We start from the raw sequence: 19,112 nt of genomic DNA, 5'->3' as shown, positions 1-19,112 counted from the left end.
GTTTATGCCCTTAGTCATCACAGCAGTGTGCTCCCACTGTTAAGATCTGTTCCTCTCAGGGCTGGAGAGATGGCTCAGTGGTTAAGAGCACAGACTGTTGTTGCAGAGGACCTGAGCTCAGTTCCCAGCACCTATGTAGGACAGGTCACAACCACCTGTAAATCCAGATCCACAGGGTCCAAACGCCTTCCACGGGCACCTGCACTCACATGCACATACTTACACATATACACATAATTTGTCTTAACCTCCTCTACTATATCCAGTTAATGTGGTGCTGGAATCAAACTCCAAGTCTCATGCATGCTTGGCAAGCGTTCTACCTCTTGAGCCAGCAATTTAAGGCTGAATTCCCAGCTGCAGAGCCAGCAGCTACAGAAGCTGACAATAACACGTCGTGCTGTGTTCTCATGACTCCTCCTCCTCCTCCTCCCAGCTTACCCAGTGTCTTCTAGGAAGTGCCTGGTGATAGCCCATGAAGCAACAAAAATGGCTGGAGAACCTGGAGGTCAAAGCAAAGGGAGGCATAGGGTGATGGTTAATGTCGGCTGCCAGCTTGGCAAGATTTAGAATGACTGAACAGACAGGGCTCTGGTGCATCTGCGAGAAACTTATCTAGGTTATGTTCACTGAGGTAGAAAGGCTCACCCCAAGTAGCATCATCCCATGGCTGGGGTCCCCGGGCCGAGCCCAGCACTCACATCTCTGCTTCCTGACTGTGACAGCCATGTGAGCAGCTGCCTCGGGCTGCCCGCTCCCATGGCTTCTCTGCCATCGCGGGCTGTACCCTCAGACTGAACCAGAACAAACCGGCTTTTTAAAAGTTGCTTCTGCCCAGGATTTTGCCACAGCAGTGAGATAAGCAACCAACACAGGTAGGGGAAGAGAGGGCTCATGACTTCAACACAGGCACAGTGAGCGGACATGGATCCTTGTCCTGGCACCAAGCGGATGACAAGGCTTGGTTGCCATGGAAACCCCTGTATCTTGTTATCGGTGCGCAGCCACGTGCTTCCAGGGTTCTGGTAATGCACCAAGAACTTGAAAGCCATTTGGGGTTAGGATACTCCCAGAGTCTTGGGCCAGGCTTCTTGAGGACTTCCGGAAGGGAGCGAAGGCACGTGGATGCAATTTGGGGAGGCCTTGGTTTGAAAGGGGATATGCCTGGCAGAGTGGGGCATACGGAGAATGTAGCTAATAGAAAAACCATTAACTTTGTTAAAGTATTGACCTGTACAAACCACGCCCACTGGGCTGTGTGTCGAAGGTTGGGGGGGGGAGGGGCGGCGGTGGTTTAGTGGGTGAGAATGTTTATTTTCCAATTACGAGCACCCGAGTCTGAGTTCTCAGGAGCCACATACAAAGGTGGCACCCAGGCCTACACTATCAGATCTGGCCCTTTGCTCTGCTGTACGTTTGTTTGAGACAGGGTCTCGTGTAGCCCAGGCTGGCCCGGAAGTCAATGTGTAACTGAGGATAACCTTGAACTCCTGATTTTCTCGCCTCTACTTCTTGGGTGCTGGGATGACAGGTGTACAGCTCCATGCTGGGTACAAGAGACTGAACTTGGGACTTTGTGCATGCTAGGCCAGCATTCTACTATCGTTTTTTTTTGTTTTTTTTTTTTTAAGAGACGAAGTTTCACTGCGTCGGTCAGTGGCCTCACACTCCTGGAACTGAGTCATACTCCTGTTCTGTTTCAGTCTCACAGGTAGCTTGCTTAGTTCTTCAGTGTGGCTCACACAATGATTCTAACAGATTTCCTGGTGTATACAGTGGATGGGGGAGAGGGAGGCCAGACACCCAGGCTACTTCATTCTTAGATCTCTAATAGGCCAAGCTCTACCTCACTCTGACCCTGTGACTACAGCCAAAGGCATTAAGGGATGCTTTTCAGGATAAACTGAATGACCCTGGACAAAAGGCCTAGAAATAGGGCTGCTGAGATAGCTTGTTGGGTAAAGGCATTTGCCACCGAGCCTCACAGCCTAAGTCTGATCCCTGGACTCAAGAACCAACACTCACAAACTGTTACCTCGCCTCTACATATGTATTGTGGCATGTGTACATGCATGCACAACACACACACACACACACACACACACACACACACACACACACACAAAATAAACAAATAAATACAACTTTTAAAAACAGGCCTAGAGGGGGCTGGAGAGATGGCTCAGTGGTTAAGAGCACTGACTGCTCTTCCAGAGGACCTGGGTTCAATTCCCAGCACCTACATGGCAGTTCACAACTATCTGTAACTCCAAGATATGACACCCTTACACAGACATACATGCAGGCTAAACAAAGAAATTATTTTAAAAAAAACCAGGCCTAGAAATAGCTGAAGACCCTCCAATATAGTAGCCACTTCCAGGCCAGTCTCCCAGGGGAAACAGCTTTCCATCAACCCTGGAGTGACTCATTCCTAACCGTGACCAGAGAGCCAAGGTCACAGACATCAGCTTACATCAAAAGCTAGAAACAAAGCAGTCAGAGAAAAGGAAGTGAGAGGAAACAGACAGTGCATGGAACAGCAGGAGCTTGAACAAAACAGCCCGAGGGAGACCCCTGGAGAGACGGGGCAGATTACATCTACAGAGGACAGCAGGATGTGGCCAACCTGGAGCATCCAGGGAACAAGAAAGGACAGAGAAGTGAACATGCCATTTCCAGAATAAACACTCAGTAGAGGAGTTGGAAGATAAAGACTAGGCTCCCCCAGAATGCAGAATAAACAAACAGAACTGTGGAAGGCAGAGCAAGAAACTTAGAAAAAGAGAGGTTGTATCGAGTGAAAAGACTTTCTGCAGAGAGAATGAAGCCAGGGCAAAAAGAAAGGATCTGAGAGAGAGCCTAGGAACACTCTCCAAATCAAGGCTGTGTTCTGGTGGGATAGCTCAGTGAGTGGCACCCCAGGGACCCATATGTCAGGAGAAGACAATCAACTCCCACAAGTTGCCCTCTGTCCCGCCTTACACATCACACCACACACACTCAAATGTGTGTGCACACACATACATTAAATCCACATTCAAAAGAAACAAGGACCTATAATTGCAGCCTGGAGGAAACTGAAGCAGGGGGATGGCACATTCAAAGTCAGCCTGGGCTAGATAGGAAGTTCCTATCTCAAAACAAAAACAAAAGCAGCAAGAAAAAGAAATGGAGACGTGCACCAGTAGATGAAAGGACAATTAAAGGTCGGGGAGGGCAGGGGCAACACCGAATCACTGTACAGCCTATGACAGCTGAAAACACAGAAACACCTCTCACCTCTACTTAATTATGTTTTTGTAGTATGGGGATTAAACACAGGACCTAGAAGCTGGCACCTTGGCACACACCTGTAATCCCAGCACTCGGAGAGGCAGAGGCAGGTGGATCTTTGTGGGTTCGAGGCCAGCCTGGTCTACAAAGCGAGTCCAGGACAGCCAAGGCTACACAGAGAAATTCTGCCTCGAAAAACAAACACACACTCAGGACCTTTAGCATGCTAGGCAAATACTATACCATTGAAATACAGCTCTAATGCTGGAATTAAAAAAAACAAAAACAAAAAAACTAATCTTTAGATAACAGCTCTCTGACTAATTACTTTTCAAAAAAAAAATTGCTGGAGAGATGAGCTTATGCCATAAAACGACACAAGCATGCGACCCTGAGTTTGTATCCCCAGCACCATAGGGAGCTGGAGAGAGGGTTCAGTAGTTAGGAGCACGTGCTGCTCTTGTGGAGAACCTGGATTCTGGTCCCAGCACCCACATAGTGACCTACAGCTGTTTGTTACACCAGTTCCAGGGGGCCTGATGCCCAATTCTGGCCTCTGTGGACACCAGGTATGCACATGGCACACATACATACATGAAAGCAAACACGTATACACATAAAATAAAAGTAAATGTATCTTTAAAAGATTTTAAAAAGCTATGCATGGTTATAGGTGCCTCAGCACTCAGAGAGGGGAGGCAGGCACAGGCCCAGCCCTGGGCTTCCCTGTCCCCTAGCCAATCGGGGTCCAGGGAGAGACCCCCATCTCAAAAGAGAAGACGGATATGAGAATGGAAGACACTTGACATGGACCTTTGACTTCTACATACATGTGCACACACACACTGTACACTCCACACCACACAAACACCAAATTCAGGTTGTCAAACTGTGTAAGAACTTAGATACCTCCTGTTGCACTTAATGATTTGGAAAATAGGACCGAAGGGTTTTTCAGAGGATTTGAAAGAATTAGTAGAAGTAGTCTGATTGGCCTCCTGGCTTTCCATCTCATAGAGAACAGGACCCTGCCTAGGTGTGGACATTCAGACTAACGGAAGAGTCAGAGGAGGGCATTCTAGGAGGGGCACTTGTTAGTTAAGTGCACAAAGGAGGGAGAGGAGCTGAAGAGATGACTGGAAAGTTAAGAGTACATGCTGCTCTTTGAAAGCACCCAGTTCAGTTCCCAGCACCAAGTTGGTTGACTCACAACTGCCTGTAACACCATCTCCAGGGCATTCGATGACCTCTTCTGCCCTCCACAGGTACTGGTACCCACAAACACAAAGCCACAGTCAGACACACAGAGATACATACAATCAAAAAATTAAAATTAAGAATTTTTTTAATTCTTAAAAGCACTAAGGAGAGCTGGGCATGGTGGTGCATGCCTTTAATCCGAGCACTCGGGAGGCAGGGGCAGGCGGATCGCAGTGAGTTCGAGGCCAGCCTGGTCTACAAGGTGAGTCCAAGGCAGCCAAAGCTACACAGAGAGACCCTGTCTTGAAACCGTCCACCCCCCCCCCCCCGAAAAAAAAGTACCAAGGAGAAACAACATAAAACTGGTGGGGGAGGGGAAGGCGAAGGAGGAGGAGGAGGGAGACAGACACATGATTATCTGTAAACTATAAGTTACACTGCCTAGGCTCAAAGGGTAATAATAATAATAATAATAATAATGATGATGATGATGTACAAATAAAATAGAACTCCAGGAAAAATAAAATGTTAAATACATAGAGAACAAAAACTTTGCATACTACTTGGCCCAGCAGTAAACAGTATGTTCACAGCTCAGATAATGTACATGCTGAATATGCAAATGAATACTGGGCTTGCCCCACAACAGTGAAAAGCAGTGATGAGGAATATGGGTGTGGATGAGGAGTTTTCCATCCTTACCTTCTATCAGAAGAAGACAACCAATACTGTTTAAGATGGACCGAGCAAGAAAGAGGGCCATGCTGTTTAGACATATCAGATAAGGGCTGGGGATAATTTGGTTGGTAAAATGTTTGTCTCGCCAGCTTGAGGGCCTGAGTTCAAGTCCCAAAACTCATTTTTTAAAAAGCTGTGTGCAGTGGTGTATGCTTGTAATCCTAGCCCTGGAGAGGCAGAGAGAGGCAAGGTCCTGCGGCCCGATCACTAGCCAGCCTAGCACTTGGCAAGTTCAGTACCTCGCACAGTCATATGCACTGGAAACAGCGAAAGTTGTGACGCCAGCCCAGCTGTTTGGCACAGTTCCAGCAAAGCTGAAGCGAACGCTGCCGTCACGGTCATTTTTCTCTCTCACTTCTGAGTTGTGGTCTCTGCACATTGCATGCTTGGTGGCTTTCTGTGTTATGTTTCATTTTATGTCTTTTCCTGAGAAAATTATGTCTGCGTCTGAGTCTTTCCAGGAAAATCCTAAAGTTAACTTTATCTGGCCCTATTTGGAAATCATCCTTATAACCCCGGAGATCATTAAGCACAGATAAGCACATAGCTAGATGAGGCCATTACTCCAGGAATCTTCTTGGAGTATCTGCCCCTGAGCAAACTCAAAGAGTGTAATTGGTGTAGGGTAAACAGAGAAAATTGACAAACTCTAACTAGCCGGGAGAACAGGTTACAGATTCAGTGACTCCCTCTACTATATGCTTAGAGCTCTCTAAAAATGGAGTACAAAGACAGGAGGTCATAAGGGTACACCCCTGGGGGGAATAGAAATCTGCAAATGAGAAAGGCTAAAATAAGGTTTTTCTACTTTATAGCATAGATGATGAAACACATCCTTTGGGTGATGACATTGGTAATCTGGTGTTAGTAATCTTTATGTTGTTTTAGAATGTGTGTGTGTGTGTGTGTGTGTGTGTGTGTGTGTGTGTGTGTGTGTGTGTGTGACAAGTCTCATTTAGCTCAGACTGTCCTTGAACTCACTGTGTGGCTATGAAAATGAGCTTGTATGCTTGTATTAATGATCCCGGGGTTACAGGTGTGCACCACCATGTTAATGTAGTCCCAGGTGTTGAACACAGAGGGCTTCGTGAATGGAAGGCAAGAGCTCTACCCACTGAACCTCACCCCCAGCCTTAATGCCTGTATTTTGGTAATCTCTGAACACAACGATCTGCTTGGTGTTTAGTCAGTCAGGGTCCTGACCGATCTTGTAGATTTCTCCAATCCTGACAGATTAGGGCTGGGAAGCCATCAGAGCCACATTGAAAATCAGGTGCTTTGGGCGGTCAAAGACAAGCCCCCTGGTCCCCTACAGGACTGCTTGCCCATGCAGACATCTGTAGAGCCCTGCAAGGCCCTGCTGGTCAAGGGTCATGTGCTAAATAGGCTGAAACTCTGAAGAATTAGAAGGGTGCAGTGTGTTTGCCAGCCCCCCACCCCTACTGCTGATCTGATGGACAGACAAGATTCTAGCCTGTAGGAGTTAGACAAAAAGAAACATCAGAAGAAGGCTTTCCCTGCAGGGATATTTCTTAATTAGTTAAAGGCATGGAGAGTCCAAATGATGCTGTAAGTCACTCCCAGGAGTCACTCTGACTCTACCTGGAACCGTGAGGCTACTTACATATATGATAAATCAAAAGGACAATGGATGGGTAGACAGGTGGGCGGGTGGACAGATGGATGGATGGGTTTGAGTTCATACATGATGCCTAGATAGATGGCTAGATAGGGGAGGTGTGTGGATATGTGGACAGGTCTATGGGCATATGTGTGTATATGAGCAGGTGGACATATACTGTGTTCATAAGTGAGTGGACGGATGGATAGACAGATATTTGGGCCCATAAGTGACTGAGTAGGTGGGTGGATGGATGTTCATTACTGGCAAGCACCCTGGATCCACCCTTGTTTTGAGAGCCGGTTGAACATACATGTCCCATCCCTGACAGAGGTTGGTGGATTGATCAAATGACCAAGGTAAAGTCCTGAGCCCACAGCTGGGAATTCAGTATGTGCTCAAGAAATGCAAGTTGTTTTCCCTGATCAGAAAGGAGACCAGAAAAATACACACCAGGGTCTTTACCTGACTGGCTTGCTACCAGGAAACTTAATCCTGAACTTCCGTTGGAAACCAGGTAGTTTGAGTGGCTTGTGGCCATCGGTACAGCACAGTCTCTCAGACCCCTGTGGTTGCCTCAGTCATGTGTATGAGGTTCATGCGGCTCAATTAGAAGGAACTGCAGAGCAGTGCAGGGAATGGTGGGACAATGTCTGTTGTGTGTGTGTGTGTGTGTGTGCGTGAGCGTGTGTGCGCACATGCACACTTGTGCGTGCTCACACACACATGTGCACATGAGCCAGTTGGTTTCCTTTATAATTGAAGTCTGTCTGAACCATCTTTCTTGATTCCAGACCCCCATAGAGAGGACACAAGAATGGGTCATGTTTGGAAGGTGGGGCAAGCGCAGGGCAGAATAGAACTGGAAACAGCTCAGGATGCCCAGAATTCCACTGAAGCTAAATTACAGCTCTTATTTCACATTTGAAAGACAAGGAACCTGTGGCTAGAGGGTTAATTATCCAGCAACTTGCCAGAGATTACCTAAATTAGTTAAGTGTGAATCTGGGACTAGACACTAAACTCTGGTTTCTTTTTCTTTCTTTTTTTTTTTTTCATACTGTGCATGTGGGGGGGTGTATGTGTGTACATATGAGTGCATGGGTGAGTGGGTGGATGGCTGCATGGGTGCATGGGTGGATGCATGAACGGGTTGGTGGATGGCTGCATGGGTGCATGGGTGGATGCATGAACGGGTTGGTGGATGGATGCATGGGTGCATGGGTGGGTGCATGGGTGGGTGCATGGACTGATGCATGGACTGATGCATGAATGGGTTGGTGGATGGATGCATGGGTGCATGGGTGGATGCGTGGACGGGTGCATGGGTGGGTGCATGGACTGATGCATGGACTGATGCATGAATGGGTTGGTGGATGGATGCATGGGTGCATGGGTGGATGCGTGGATGGGTGCATGGAATGGATGCACAGTGGATGGTTTGGTGACTGGACTGATGGGTGGAAGGATAGAACTGCAACCAGAAGCCAAACCCTCCTAACTCGCAACGAACCATCCTCCCTGCACACCACACACGTAGGGAGCACCATGGGCAGACATACCCCATCCAAGGAGCACAAACGCCTGCAGGCACTTCCTTTCTGAGAAGAAGGAGATGGCAAGGAGCGTGTGAAGGTAGAGGCCCTCCACCAGCAGCCACGCGTAGTTGGCCATGATGCAGTACTGGAAGAAGAGCATGACCAGCTTGCAGCCCGCCTGGAAGAGATAGGCACGTGAGCCCGGGCTGGGCGACGGCGAGCCTCCCAGGGAGAGCAGCACTGCACTGGAGGAGGCAGGGGGCAGGCCCGGAGTGAACCTGGAGAGAGGGAGTATGACTGTCTCCACGGGACTGTGGAGATGGCTCAGCGGGTAAAGTGTTTGCTGGGCAAGCACGAGGACCCGAGTTTGATTCCCGATGCCACATTTTTTAAAAAGTCAGATAGAGTAGTGTATGTTTGCAATCCCAGCACTAGGGAGGGGACAGGTAGATCCCCCGGGGCTCGCTGACCAATCCCTGTGACATGTTTGGTGGGTTCCAGGCACGGACCCTGTCTCCAAAAATAAATGAGGCAGTTTGAGGAAGGGCACCTGAGCTTGTCCTGTATCCTCACACAAATGTACATACATGCACACGCACATGCGCACACACATACGCAGAGGATTAAACACACTCAAGGGTTCTCCTGAAGCCTTTATTGGTCAGGAGACCAGGCCTAGTGGGGTCAGTCAAGATGGCCTAGGAGCTGTCAGAGTCAGGAAGTGGATTCCAATTGTGAACTGGCCCTGAGCTGTGATGAGGAAGACACTTCTCTCCTTCAGAGAAAACCATCTAGTAGTGACCAAAACCAATATTCCCAAGGAGGTACTATAGCCTAGGGAGAGAAAGGGTGCCGAGTCAAAGTTACTAAAACTGCCTTTCCTCTTCAGAGCCTGTGTGTGTGTGTGTGTGTGTGTGTGTGTGTGTGTGTGTGTGTACACATACACAGGTGTGTGTGTGCATGTGTGTGTATGTGTGAATCTGTGTGCATGTGTATGTGTGTGTGTGTGTGTGTGTGTGTGTGTGTGTGCATTTTTTTCCTTTGGTTTTTCGAGACAGAGTTTCTCTGTGTATCCTTGGTTGTCCTGGACTCACTTTTGTAAACCAGGCTGGCCTCAAACTCACATAAATCTGCCTGCCTCTGCTTCCTGAGTGCTGGGATTAAAGGTGTGCACCACCATGCCTAGTGAGTATGTGTTTATGTGTGTGAGTGTGTATGTGCGTGCCTGTGTATATGTGTTTATGTGTGTGAGTGTATGTGCCTGCCTATGTGTGTATGTGTTAGTATGTATGTGAGTGTGTTTGTGTATACGTGTGTGTTCGTGTGCCTGTGCGTATGTTTGCTTATGTGAGTGTGTGTATGTGCATGCTTGTGTGTGTATGTGTTAGTATGTATGTGTGTGCATTTGTGTATGTGGGTGTGTTTGCATGCCTATATGTATGTGTTTATCAGAGTGTGTGTATGTGTATGCCTGTGTGTGTGTTTATGTGTGTGAGTGTATGAATGTGTCTGCCTGTGTGTATATGTGTTAGTATGTATGTGAGTGTATTTGTGTATGTTTGTGTGAGTGTGTGAGTGTGGGTTTTTGTATATGTGTATGAGAGAGAGAAAGAGAGAGAGAGAGAGAGTGAGTGTGTGTGTGTGTGTGTGTGTACATACTTTCTGGGAGAGAAATAAAAAAGCAAAGCCTCTCAAAATGAGAGAAAAAAAGTTTAGTTTGTAACCTTCTTCCTTGGCCAGAATGTGGGCATGAAAGCTGGAGTCGCAGCACCCATACTGCAACCCTGAGGTGAAAGCCTGAGGTGGAAGGGCCACAGCAGAGGAGAACAGACAGGAGGGGGCACTGCACCCTTCATGACACCACAGGGACATGGAGCACTAGGGCTGTGTCATCGGTGAGCTGCTTATGGTGAGCAGTTAGAGTGCCCGGGTGGCACACAGAGGGGGTGGCATCTGCACAATGGAAGGGAGAAAATGGGCCAGACTTAGCAAAATGATCACAGACATTCAAGGGCAAACTTGCTTTTTCGTTCTTTCTTCTTTCTTTCTTTCTTTCTTTCTTTCTTTCTTTCTTTCTTTCTCTTCTTTTCTTTCTTTTCTTTCTTTCTTTCTTTCTTTCTTTCTTTCTTTCTTTCTTTCTTTCTTTCCTTTCTTCCTTTTTTTCTCCAGTAACCAGGCAACTTCCCCCAAACGTTCCCATTGTCTATAGCTGGGAGTTGGCAGAGTCCAGATAAGAGAGGTCTCACCACAGACCTAGGGTGGCTGGTCCACTCCAGGCACTGGGAACTAAAGGTGATCTTTACTGATTCTGATACACATGGCTTACATCGTATCTCCATGGCTGCAGAGCCTTATGGACCCTCCTAGAACTTCCGTGTCCTGCCAGCAACACTTGTTACCAGGAGCATCTGTGTAATCTTAATGGGTGGCTTGCAAGGACAGGGAGCTACAGGGCTTGGTCCTCTCCAAGGTGAGTCTAGGACCCATAGGCATGTTACCTACCCTGTGGGCATCACAGTAGGTGACGTCGTCCGAGGGGAAGAGCACAGCATCCTTGATGAAGTTGGACAGGGCGCGCAGGATGAAGGACACAAACAGGTGCATGTGGATGTAGTTGCGAGTGCAATGCAGCCTCCTGTCAGAGAGAACGTGGGGCTGCAAAATCACGGAAAGAGGGGCTGCTGCTCACACAGGTCCACCTGCCCCTGCCCTCGGCCTCCATCTCTCTTATGTTAGCAGAGCCTGCAGTGAGGGTGCAGTGCAGCCTCCTGTCAGAGAGAACGTGGGGCTGCAAAATCACGGAAAGAGGGGCTGCTGCTCACACAGGTCCACCTGCCCCTGCCCTCGGCCTCCATCTCTCTTATGTTAGCAGAGCCTGCAGTGAGGGTGCAGTGCAGCCTCCTGTCAGAGAGAACGTGGGGCTGCAAAATCACGGAAAGAGGGGCTGCTGCTCACACAGGTCCACCTGCCCCTGCCCTCGGCCTCCATCTCTCTTATGTTAGCAGAGCCTGCAGTGAGAGTGCAGTGCAGCCTCCTGTCAGAGAGAACGTGGGGCTGCAAAATCACGGAAGAGGGGCTGCTGCTGCCACACAGGTCCACCTGCCCCTGCCCTCGGCCTCCATCTCTCTTATGTTAGCAGAGCCTGCAGTGAGGGCAGTGCAGCCTCCTGTCAGAGAGAACGTGGGGCTGCAAAATCACGGAAAGAGGGGCTGCTGCTCACACAGGTCCACCTGCCCCTGCCCTCGGCCTCCATCTCTCTTATGTTAGCAGAGCCTGCAGTGAGGGTGCAGGTCCCTGGGTGCCCGGGGCAACCCTGTGCTGTCCTGAAGTTACAAAAGTAGAGAGAGCCAGACATGGTGGTGCATGCCTGTCATTCTAGCACTGTGGTGGTGGAGGCAGAGGGATCATCTTAAGCTCTAGGCTAGTAGAGGCTACACGGCGATACCGTGACGCAGAATAGAATAGACCAGACCAGAGCAGAGTAACACATCACTAGTTTTGTAACACCAACATGTCTTTTGCCCTGACCAACCACCTCTACCAGCTCCCGAATTTTCTCCTGTGTTCTGGGGACTGTAAGTTTGTTACCGGTCCTCTCTGCCATTATTTTATTTTACTTTATTTTACGGTAGGATCATATGCAGCCTACCCTGGCCTCCAGTTGCCTAGGTAGTCAAGGACGCCTATGAATTTCTGATCCTACCACCTCCGCCTAGGGTGGCCACAGGCATGTGTCCCCGTGTCCATCTTATGCAGTGCAAAGGACTGACCCCAGGGCCTTGTGCTCGCTAGGCAGGTACGCTGCCAACTGAGCCATGCCCCAATCCCCAGAATGAGGGCTTTGAATAGGGGGTGTTCAATCTTTTAGCTTCTCTGGATGAAGAATTGTCTTGAAACACATTAAATCCAGAGGTGTCCAACCACAGCCTCCTGGATTTGAGGGCATATGTATGCTTACATACATTTGTGGTCCATGATATTGTAATAGCACATTGTCATCTGCAAAATTTACTCCTTTTTTTTGAGTTATAAAAAAACCCCAACACAACATGTTTTAAATTTCCACTTTTGTGTTGAGCCACATTTATAGCTACCCCGAACTTAACGAGAAGGGGGCCAGGCAGCCCACCCGCACCTCCCCCCTTCCCATTCTGGGTAATGAGGGGGAGACTTGGGGACTGTGTCCCTGAGGGCTAAGGGAGACTGCAGGGAGGGCAGTATATTCTCACCGGAAAGAGCACAGGACGCTGAGGGCGACCAGGAGCATGGCCAAGGAGGAGCTGTAGCCTACAGTGTACATGACCTTGAGCTTCAGCAGGTATGCGTGCTGCAGAGAGAGACGCAGGTCAGCCCTACCTGCCCACCAGGCCCTTCTGCGTCCCACGATGCCAGCTTGAGGCAGCACTGGCCCCGACGACCTTGACCACTGTTCCAATGCCTGTTGGTAGGTCCTCTTACCAGCACTATGAATTCTTTGAACTTAAGGCTTTGGAGGAAATCATCATTTGGCACACAACAATGCAAAACACAAGAAAAAAAAAAAAACGTTTGTTTTTTTTTTTGAGAAAGGGTTTCATGTATATCAGGCTGGCCTCAAACTTCTTGTGTGGGTAACCTTGAGCTCCGGATTTTCCCTGCCTCCACTTCCCAAGTGCTTGGGTTACAAGTGTGTGCTGCCATGCCTGGCTTATATGGTGCTGGGAACCAAACCCAGGGCTCTATGCATGCTGGGCAAGCACTCCTCCAAATTAACTACACCACTAACACCCCCTTTTTTTTTGTCTTGAGACACAGAGTATCATATATTCCAGGCTGGCTTTGAACCCATAACATAACTGAAGATGCCCTTGAACTTCTGGTCCAACTGCCTCTACCTTCTAAGTCTCGGCACCAAAGGTGTGCACCATCAGACCCATCCAGAATCTTCTAAAGTAGCACTCAAAGTAGCTAATTTTTGTATTCCACCTATTTTCTTTCTTTCTTTCTTTCTTTTTCTTTCTAGAACCACCTAAAATGAATTAGTCTTCTAAATGAAGTGTGTCCTATGTTGAAAGTTATAAGATTGTATACAGTGCTCTGTCACTTTCAAATAAATCTCTTCTGGCATTGCCCTTCATTTGTCTTCTCAGCGTTCAGTGCCTGGATTTGACCTCTGTCCACAGCCATCACTATTTAGTTCAATTAAAAGGGTGCTTTGTTGGTAAGATACACAGAGGCCTGGACTGATGGCTCAGTACTCAGGAGTTCTTGCCTCTCTTGCGGAAGGCCTGCATTTGCTTCCAGCATCAATGCCAGGCAGTTCACAGTCACCTGTAACCAGCACCAGATCCTGGGGTTCTGTGGCACCGACGCATGTGCACATACACGTACCAGTACCCACAAGTAAAAATGAAATCAGTTTTGGTTTTTCAAGGCAGGCTTTCTCTGTGTGGTCCCAGCTGTCCTGAAACTCAAACCGTAGACCAGGCTGGCCTCGAACTCAGATCCGCCTGCTTCTCCCTCCTGAGTACTGGGACTAAAGGCGTGTGCCACCATCTCCTGATGTAAAATAGATATTTTTAAATGACAGTGACGACAAGAACCTCAACACTGTCCAGACCAGACCAGGAAGAACATGACCTCCGACCTGTGTCCTACGTTACTATTGATGCGACCAGACAGACATTTACTTGCTCAGCAGCCACTTCACACTGTTTGATGCAAAAACATTGCAGTAGAAAAGATTATTAAACAAAAAATTAAATAACACCTACATTTAGGCTCAGAAAAAATGAATTATATAATGGTCTTAAAAGAGGGTCAAGGAAATGAACATTAAAATAGTGATAATATTAACAATAATAAAGCAGTGATAATATTAAAAAATTGACAAACATTAAAAATTAATAATACTACTTCCAGGTGGGGGTGAAAACTGGTTCGATTTTTCAGGCAAAGAACATAGAGCTACATAGCGACCTAGAGCCTTTGAGACAGACATTTCTTCTGGCCGCAGGCTTGGCGTGTAGCTGGTGGTGAGCTTGAACTACTCAATCTTCTTACCACTGTGTGCCACCCTGCCCAGTTTTCACAGTGCCAGGGATGAAAGCCAGAGCTTCCAGCATGCTAGACAAACATGTTACCAACGCAGCTGCAGCCGCAGCCGGGCACTCCAGGGGTTAATCCTAAGAAACTGAGTCAGCCTTCCATAGCCACAGGTTCTATGCCCACATAGTCAAGGAAGCACAGTTTTAGAATACTGGTCCGGGGAGCTGTTTCTGGGCTGGAGAGGTCGCTTAGCAGACACTTAGCACCAAAGGCCCATGCTCTGAGCTCTATCCCTGGGATCCACACAGAGGAAGGAGAGGGCCAAGTTGCAAATTGTCCTCTGACCCCCACACATATGCCATGGCACATGCCTCTAACATAGAATAAGTAACTGCAAAAAAAAAAAAAAAAAAAATTTAACTTTTTTCTATCCTGAGCATGCGCAGACATTGACCCTGGCCCTTCTTCCCTGGGGAGCACAGTGCAGCTATTTCTAGAGCACCCAGAGTGCACTCAGTGTGTGAGTCCTCCAGAGCTGACTTCAAGTGTGCAGAAGGATGTTTGTAAGTGCTATGCAAATATTACATAACTTTATACAAGAGATTTTTAGTATCTTCGCATTTGGGTATGCACAGGGTTCCCAGAACCAATGCCATGAGGACACCGAGGGACAGCGACCGTTAGAAAAATATTTGTTTATAAAGGCATTTTTATGATTACATTTATTTCTTCTGTATGTGCAACATCAAGCTTGGGAGCGGCTCCTCTATCCTCTGTTGTTGGCTCTGTAAAAGTGCTCATTACAGAAATACTGTGATGAATTTCCAGCACCTAATGGTGGGCTAGGTAAGCACACTGCCTTAAGCCTGCGTGTGGTTTACGTTATTCCAGTGCTAACGTCTTCTGAGAGTTTCTAAAGAAGTCAGGACCTATTCACAGTGCATGATAATAAGCAAAGATTTATATATATATATATATATATATATATATATATATATATATATAAATCACACACACACACACACACACACACACACACACACATATATATAGTTATAACAGATGGCCATTGTGTGTGTGTGATCAGTATGACCGGGTAGGCAGGGCTGGGGCTCAGTTTGCAGACTGCTTTTCCAGACTGTGTGAATCCCTGGCTTCCATTCCCAGCACTTCATACAGTGGGGTCCCCCAGAGGGGGGGTGGCACAAGCAGGTGGAGGTCGCAGTATAAAGGTTCAGGCCTCTTCCCAGCCACAGGGAGAGGTTAAAGCCACGTTTGACTACACGAGACCCTGAGTAAGGAAGTAAAGCCAGCCACTGGAGTTTGCTATCTGTGCAAAAGATTTTTCTTAGTGAATCTCAGATGCTGGGAGTCTTCGCTGGGACCTGGACTTAATATATCCTGTGATCCAATCTTATAATTATATTTTTAAAAATCTGTAAAGCCATTCAGCATAGTGAATTGGAGGCTAGGCTGTGGTACACAAGACCTTGTCTCCAGAAAAAAATGGATATCAGCCAATCCGTGGGGTTCTGTTTCCTGTCTTTATTAAGAACAAGCTTGTGGGCTGGTAGGCTGACCATCAAATAAAGACACTCGCCAACAAACCTGATGCTGTGAGTCCAGTCCTGGGGCCCCACATAGCGGAAGGAGAGAACCGATTACAGCAGGTTGTCCTCTGGTCTCCTGAGCTGAGACACAGGTGCCAAACCCTCCCTGGCCCCCTCCCCAAAACTAAATAAATGCAGTAAAGTGGTAAGGAGACGTGTCAGCAGGTAAGAGTCCTTGGTTTGATGTTTCTGAGTCGAGTTGTCATTTCCTTTTGTATTTTTATATCCTGGCATTTTGGTAAGTGCTGTTTAGTGAAGTGACTGAAAGGGGGGGATTAAGTTTTTAAGGCACAAGGACTGCACAGGGGACCTTGATGACTTTGCACAGCAATGGCCTCAGGATTGGAATGGTCCAAATGCCGCAGTGTCGTGCAGTAGACAGAAGAGAAACAAGACTTGCTTCCAAACCCAGAAGGCCAGCCTGTTATTTATCCGTTTTTGTAACTTCTCATATTCCTTACCTACAAAATGGGAGTCCTACCGTCTCCCTTGCAGGTTTGTTGGAAACAGGAAGAAGCTAATAGGTGCAGTGTCTCTAAAACGTCTGGCATTCGGAGGACCCTCGGCATCTGTCACTTCCCTCAGTGCCATCTATTCTTCAGCGTGAGTCATCAGAATGAGACGGTAGAAACTCTGAGATATGAGTTAGCCTCCAAAATTAAAAAGTGGACCTGTTTTCTCTTTCACCAATAGAATGTTCTGAATAAGTGGCCAAGTCCCTAGGCTGTTGTCAGTCCAACTGTGTTATTTTTTAAGAGGCTCCTTAACGAATCAGGGTGCTTCTGGGTGCCATCGGTTGTGTACTCCTGAAGTACATAGGAGAAGCTGAGTGTGTCGGGTGGGAGAGTGGGGACAACTTAGGGAAAAATATTAGAATGAAGGCAGGTGTGGTGGCACACACCTTTAATCCCAGCACTCAGAGATGCAGAGGCAGGTGGGTCACTGTGAGTTCGAGTCCAGCCTGGTCTACAAATTGAGTCCAGGACAGCCAAGGCTATACAGAAACCCTGTCTTGAAAAAACAAACAAACAAGCAAACAAACAAACGTGTGTGTGTGTGTGTGTGTGTGTGTGTGTGTGTATGTGTGTGTGTGTATTAGAATTATCGACAAGATGAAAGGCAAGACTCCCTATGTAAGGTCCAGGGGAAGGAGCTTTGAGAAAGTATGTATGTTTGACTCTGAATAATTAAGGACATTTTGGCATCAGACCCTCTACATGGTGACAACTGTGTGCGGTGGAGCTCACCTCTTGAAACAACTGTTCCTGAAGCCAACCCCACCCCCCACCCCCGGAATGAAGAGAAGAGCCGTGAAGGCCAGTTGCCTAAAATTAATGACCTCTCTAGCATTTAGGACACCAAAGAATTGTATTGGGCTGGGGATGTGGCTCAGCTGCACCCTAGTGCCTTATAAACTGGGCATGGTGGCACACTCCTGTCATGCAACACTCGGGAGGCTGAGGCAGGAGGATTAGATGTTCACAGTCACCTCAGCTACATAAGGAGTTTGAGGCCAGCCTGGGTGACACGAGACCCTTCCTAATAAACTGAAATGAGATAAAATGAAATGCTGTGCCTGGGAGCCGTTCTGGGGGCTGGGAAGGGGGAATAGGGAGTGGCAGGTTGGTAGGACTGGATCACGCTCTTCCTAAAGGGAGAAAGAGATCATTAGAAAGCCTGCCTAGCAGGTTCAAAGCTCTGAGTACAAGTCTCAGCACCACACACATCAGGCTTGGTGTAGCATGCCTGTAATTCCAGCACTTTGAAGGCGGAGCCAGAGGGACAGGAGTTCTAGATCACTCTGGCCTATTTAGGGAAGTTGGAGCCAGCCTGAGCTATATGAGACTCTGTTAAAAAGAAAAGAAAAAAGAAAAAAAGAGAGAGATCTGTGGAATTTCACAGTCTTGGGTCAACCTGTCAGTATGTAATCCCAGATCTCAAATCCATGCCCCAAACCACTACATTATGATCTTTCTTCCTGTTTAAAACTTGGCACAGAGCTGGGCGTGGTGGCGCACGCCTTTAATACCAGCACTTGGGAGGCAGAGGCAAGCAGATCGCTGTAAGTTCAAAGCCAGCCTGGTCTACAAAGCGAGTCCAGGACAGCCAAGATAACATAGAGAAACCCTGTCTTGGGAAAAAAAAAAAAACTTGGCACAGAGAGGCCCTCACCACTGAGGGTGCCTGTCTGTTCTAGCGATGCCTACACGGGTACGTGGGAGCCCAGGAAGGCACAGGTTGACTGTGTGCAGTGTCCTGGCAGAAAGATTTGTCCTATTCAGTACCAAGTGACCTTCAGCCCCAATTCCATGTCCATGAGATTTGACCCCTGCATGACCCCAACTCCCAGGAATTTTTCTGTGACCCTTGTTCCCTTGGCTTTTAACGTCTCCAGCTGTCCAGTGCCCCCAGAGGACTCAGAGCCCAGGAACATCCCAGCTCTCTATCCTGGGTCAAACTAACTTTCCCCGCCTTGGAGCCTGGCAGTGCCACCTGTTTGCTGTCCCCTCTACCCAGCTGACAGCAAGCACTTTCTATTAAGAGACAGACAGTCAATATTTTAGGCTCAAAGGGCCACACAGTCTCTGGCAACTACTCCACCACCCGGTCCCTATCACACAGAAGCAGCCTTGTGGTGCTAATGGACTTGGCTATGTCCCAATAAAGCTTCGTTTGCAAAGGTTGGGGGAAGATGGTCCTGGCCCAAGGCCACAGTCTGGCAATCTTTGCTCTAAATAGGTGCCCTTGACATTGTTGCTGCTTAGGGGCACCTGTGCCTAGTCTTTCTATCAGTGTGAGTCCACCAGGGCACCAAAAAAAAAAAGAAAAGAAAAGAAGGAAGGAGGAAGAAAGGGGGAAGGGAGGGAGAGAGGGGCGGGGAAGGAAAGGGGAGGGGAGGAGGAGGAAGAGGGGGAGGGAGAGGGGGAGGAAGAGGGGGAGGGGTGGGGAAGGAAAGGGGAAGGGAGGGGGAGGGAGAGGGGGATGGTAGGGAGAGGGGAGGGGGAGGGGTGGGGAAGGAAAAGGGACGGAGAGGGGAAGAGGGAGGGGAATGTAAGGGGTTGGGGAAGGAAGGGGGGCGAGGGGGAGGGGAGGGGGGGAGGG

General features: G+C 48.1%; 1 protein-coding gene across 1 annotated transcript in view; it reads right to left on the bottom strand.

Annotated features, from left to right (window-relative positions):
- Positions 1-19,112, bottom strand: part of Sctr (secretin receptor) — a 56,507-nt gene that overhangs the window by 8,274 nt on the left and 29,121 nt on the right. Inside the window, exons 3-6 of the mRNA XM_051148194.1 lie at positions 12,603-12,811; positions 10,876-11,008; positions 8,398-8,551; positions 442-502 (exon numbers count right to left, since the gene is read on the bottom strand). Of these exons, the coding sequence (XP_051004151.1) occupies positions 442-502; positions 8,398-8,551; positions 10,876-11,008; positions 12,603-12,811 (557 nt within the window). The remainder of the gene's footprint in view (positions 1-441; positions 503-8,397; positions 8,552-10,875; positions 11,009-12,602; positions 12,812-19,112) is intronic.

This window comes from Acomys russatus, chromosome 6 (genome assembly GCF_903995435.1).
Source record: "Acomys russatus chromosome 6, mAcoRus1.1, whole genome shotgun sequence".
In the NCBI taxonomy this organism is placed as follows: Eukaryota; Metazoa; Chordata; class Mammalia; order Rodentia; family Muridae; genus Acomys; species Acomys russatus.
This window is presented reverse-complemented; position numbering and strand designations above follow the sequence as displayed.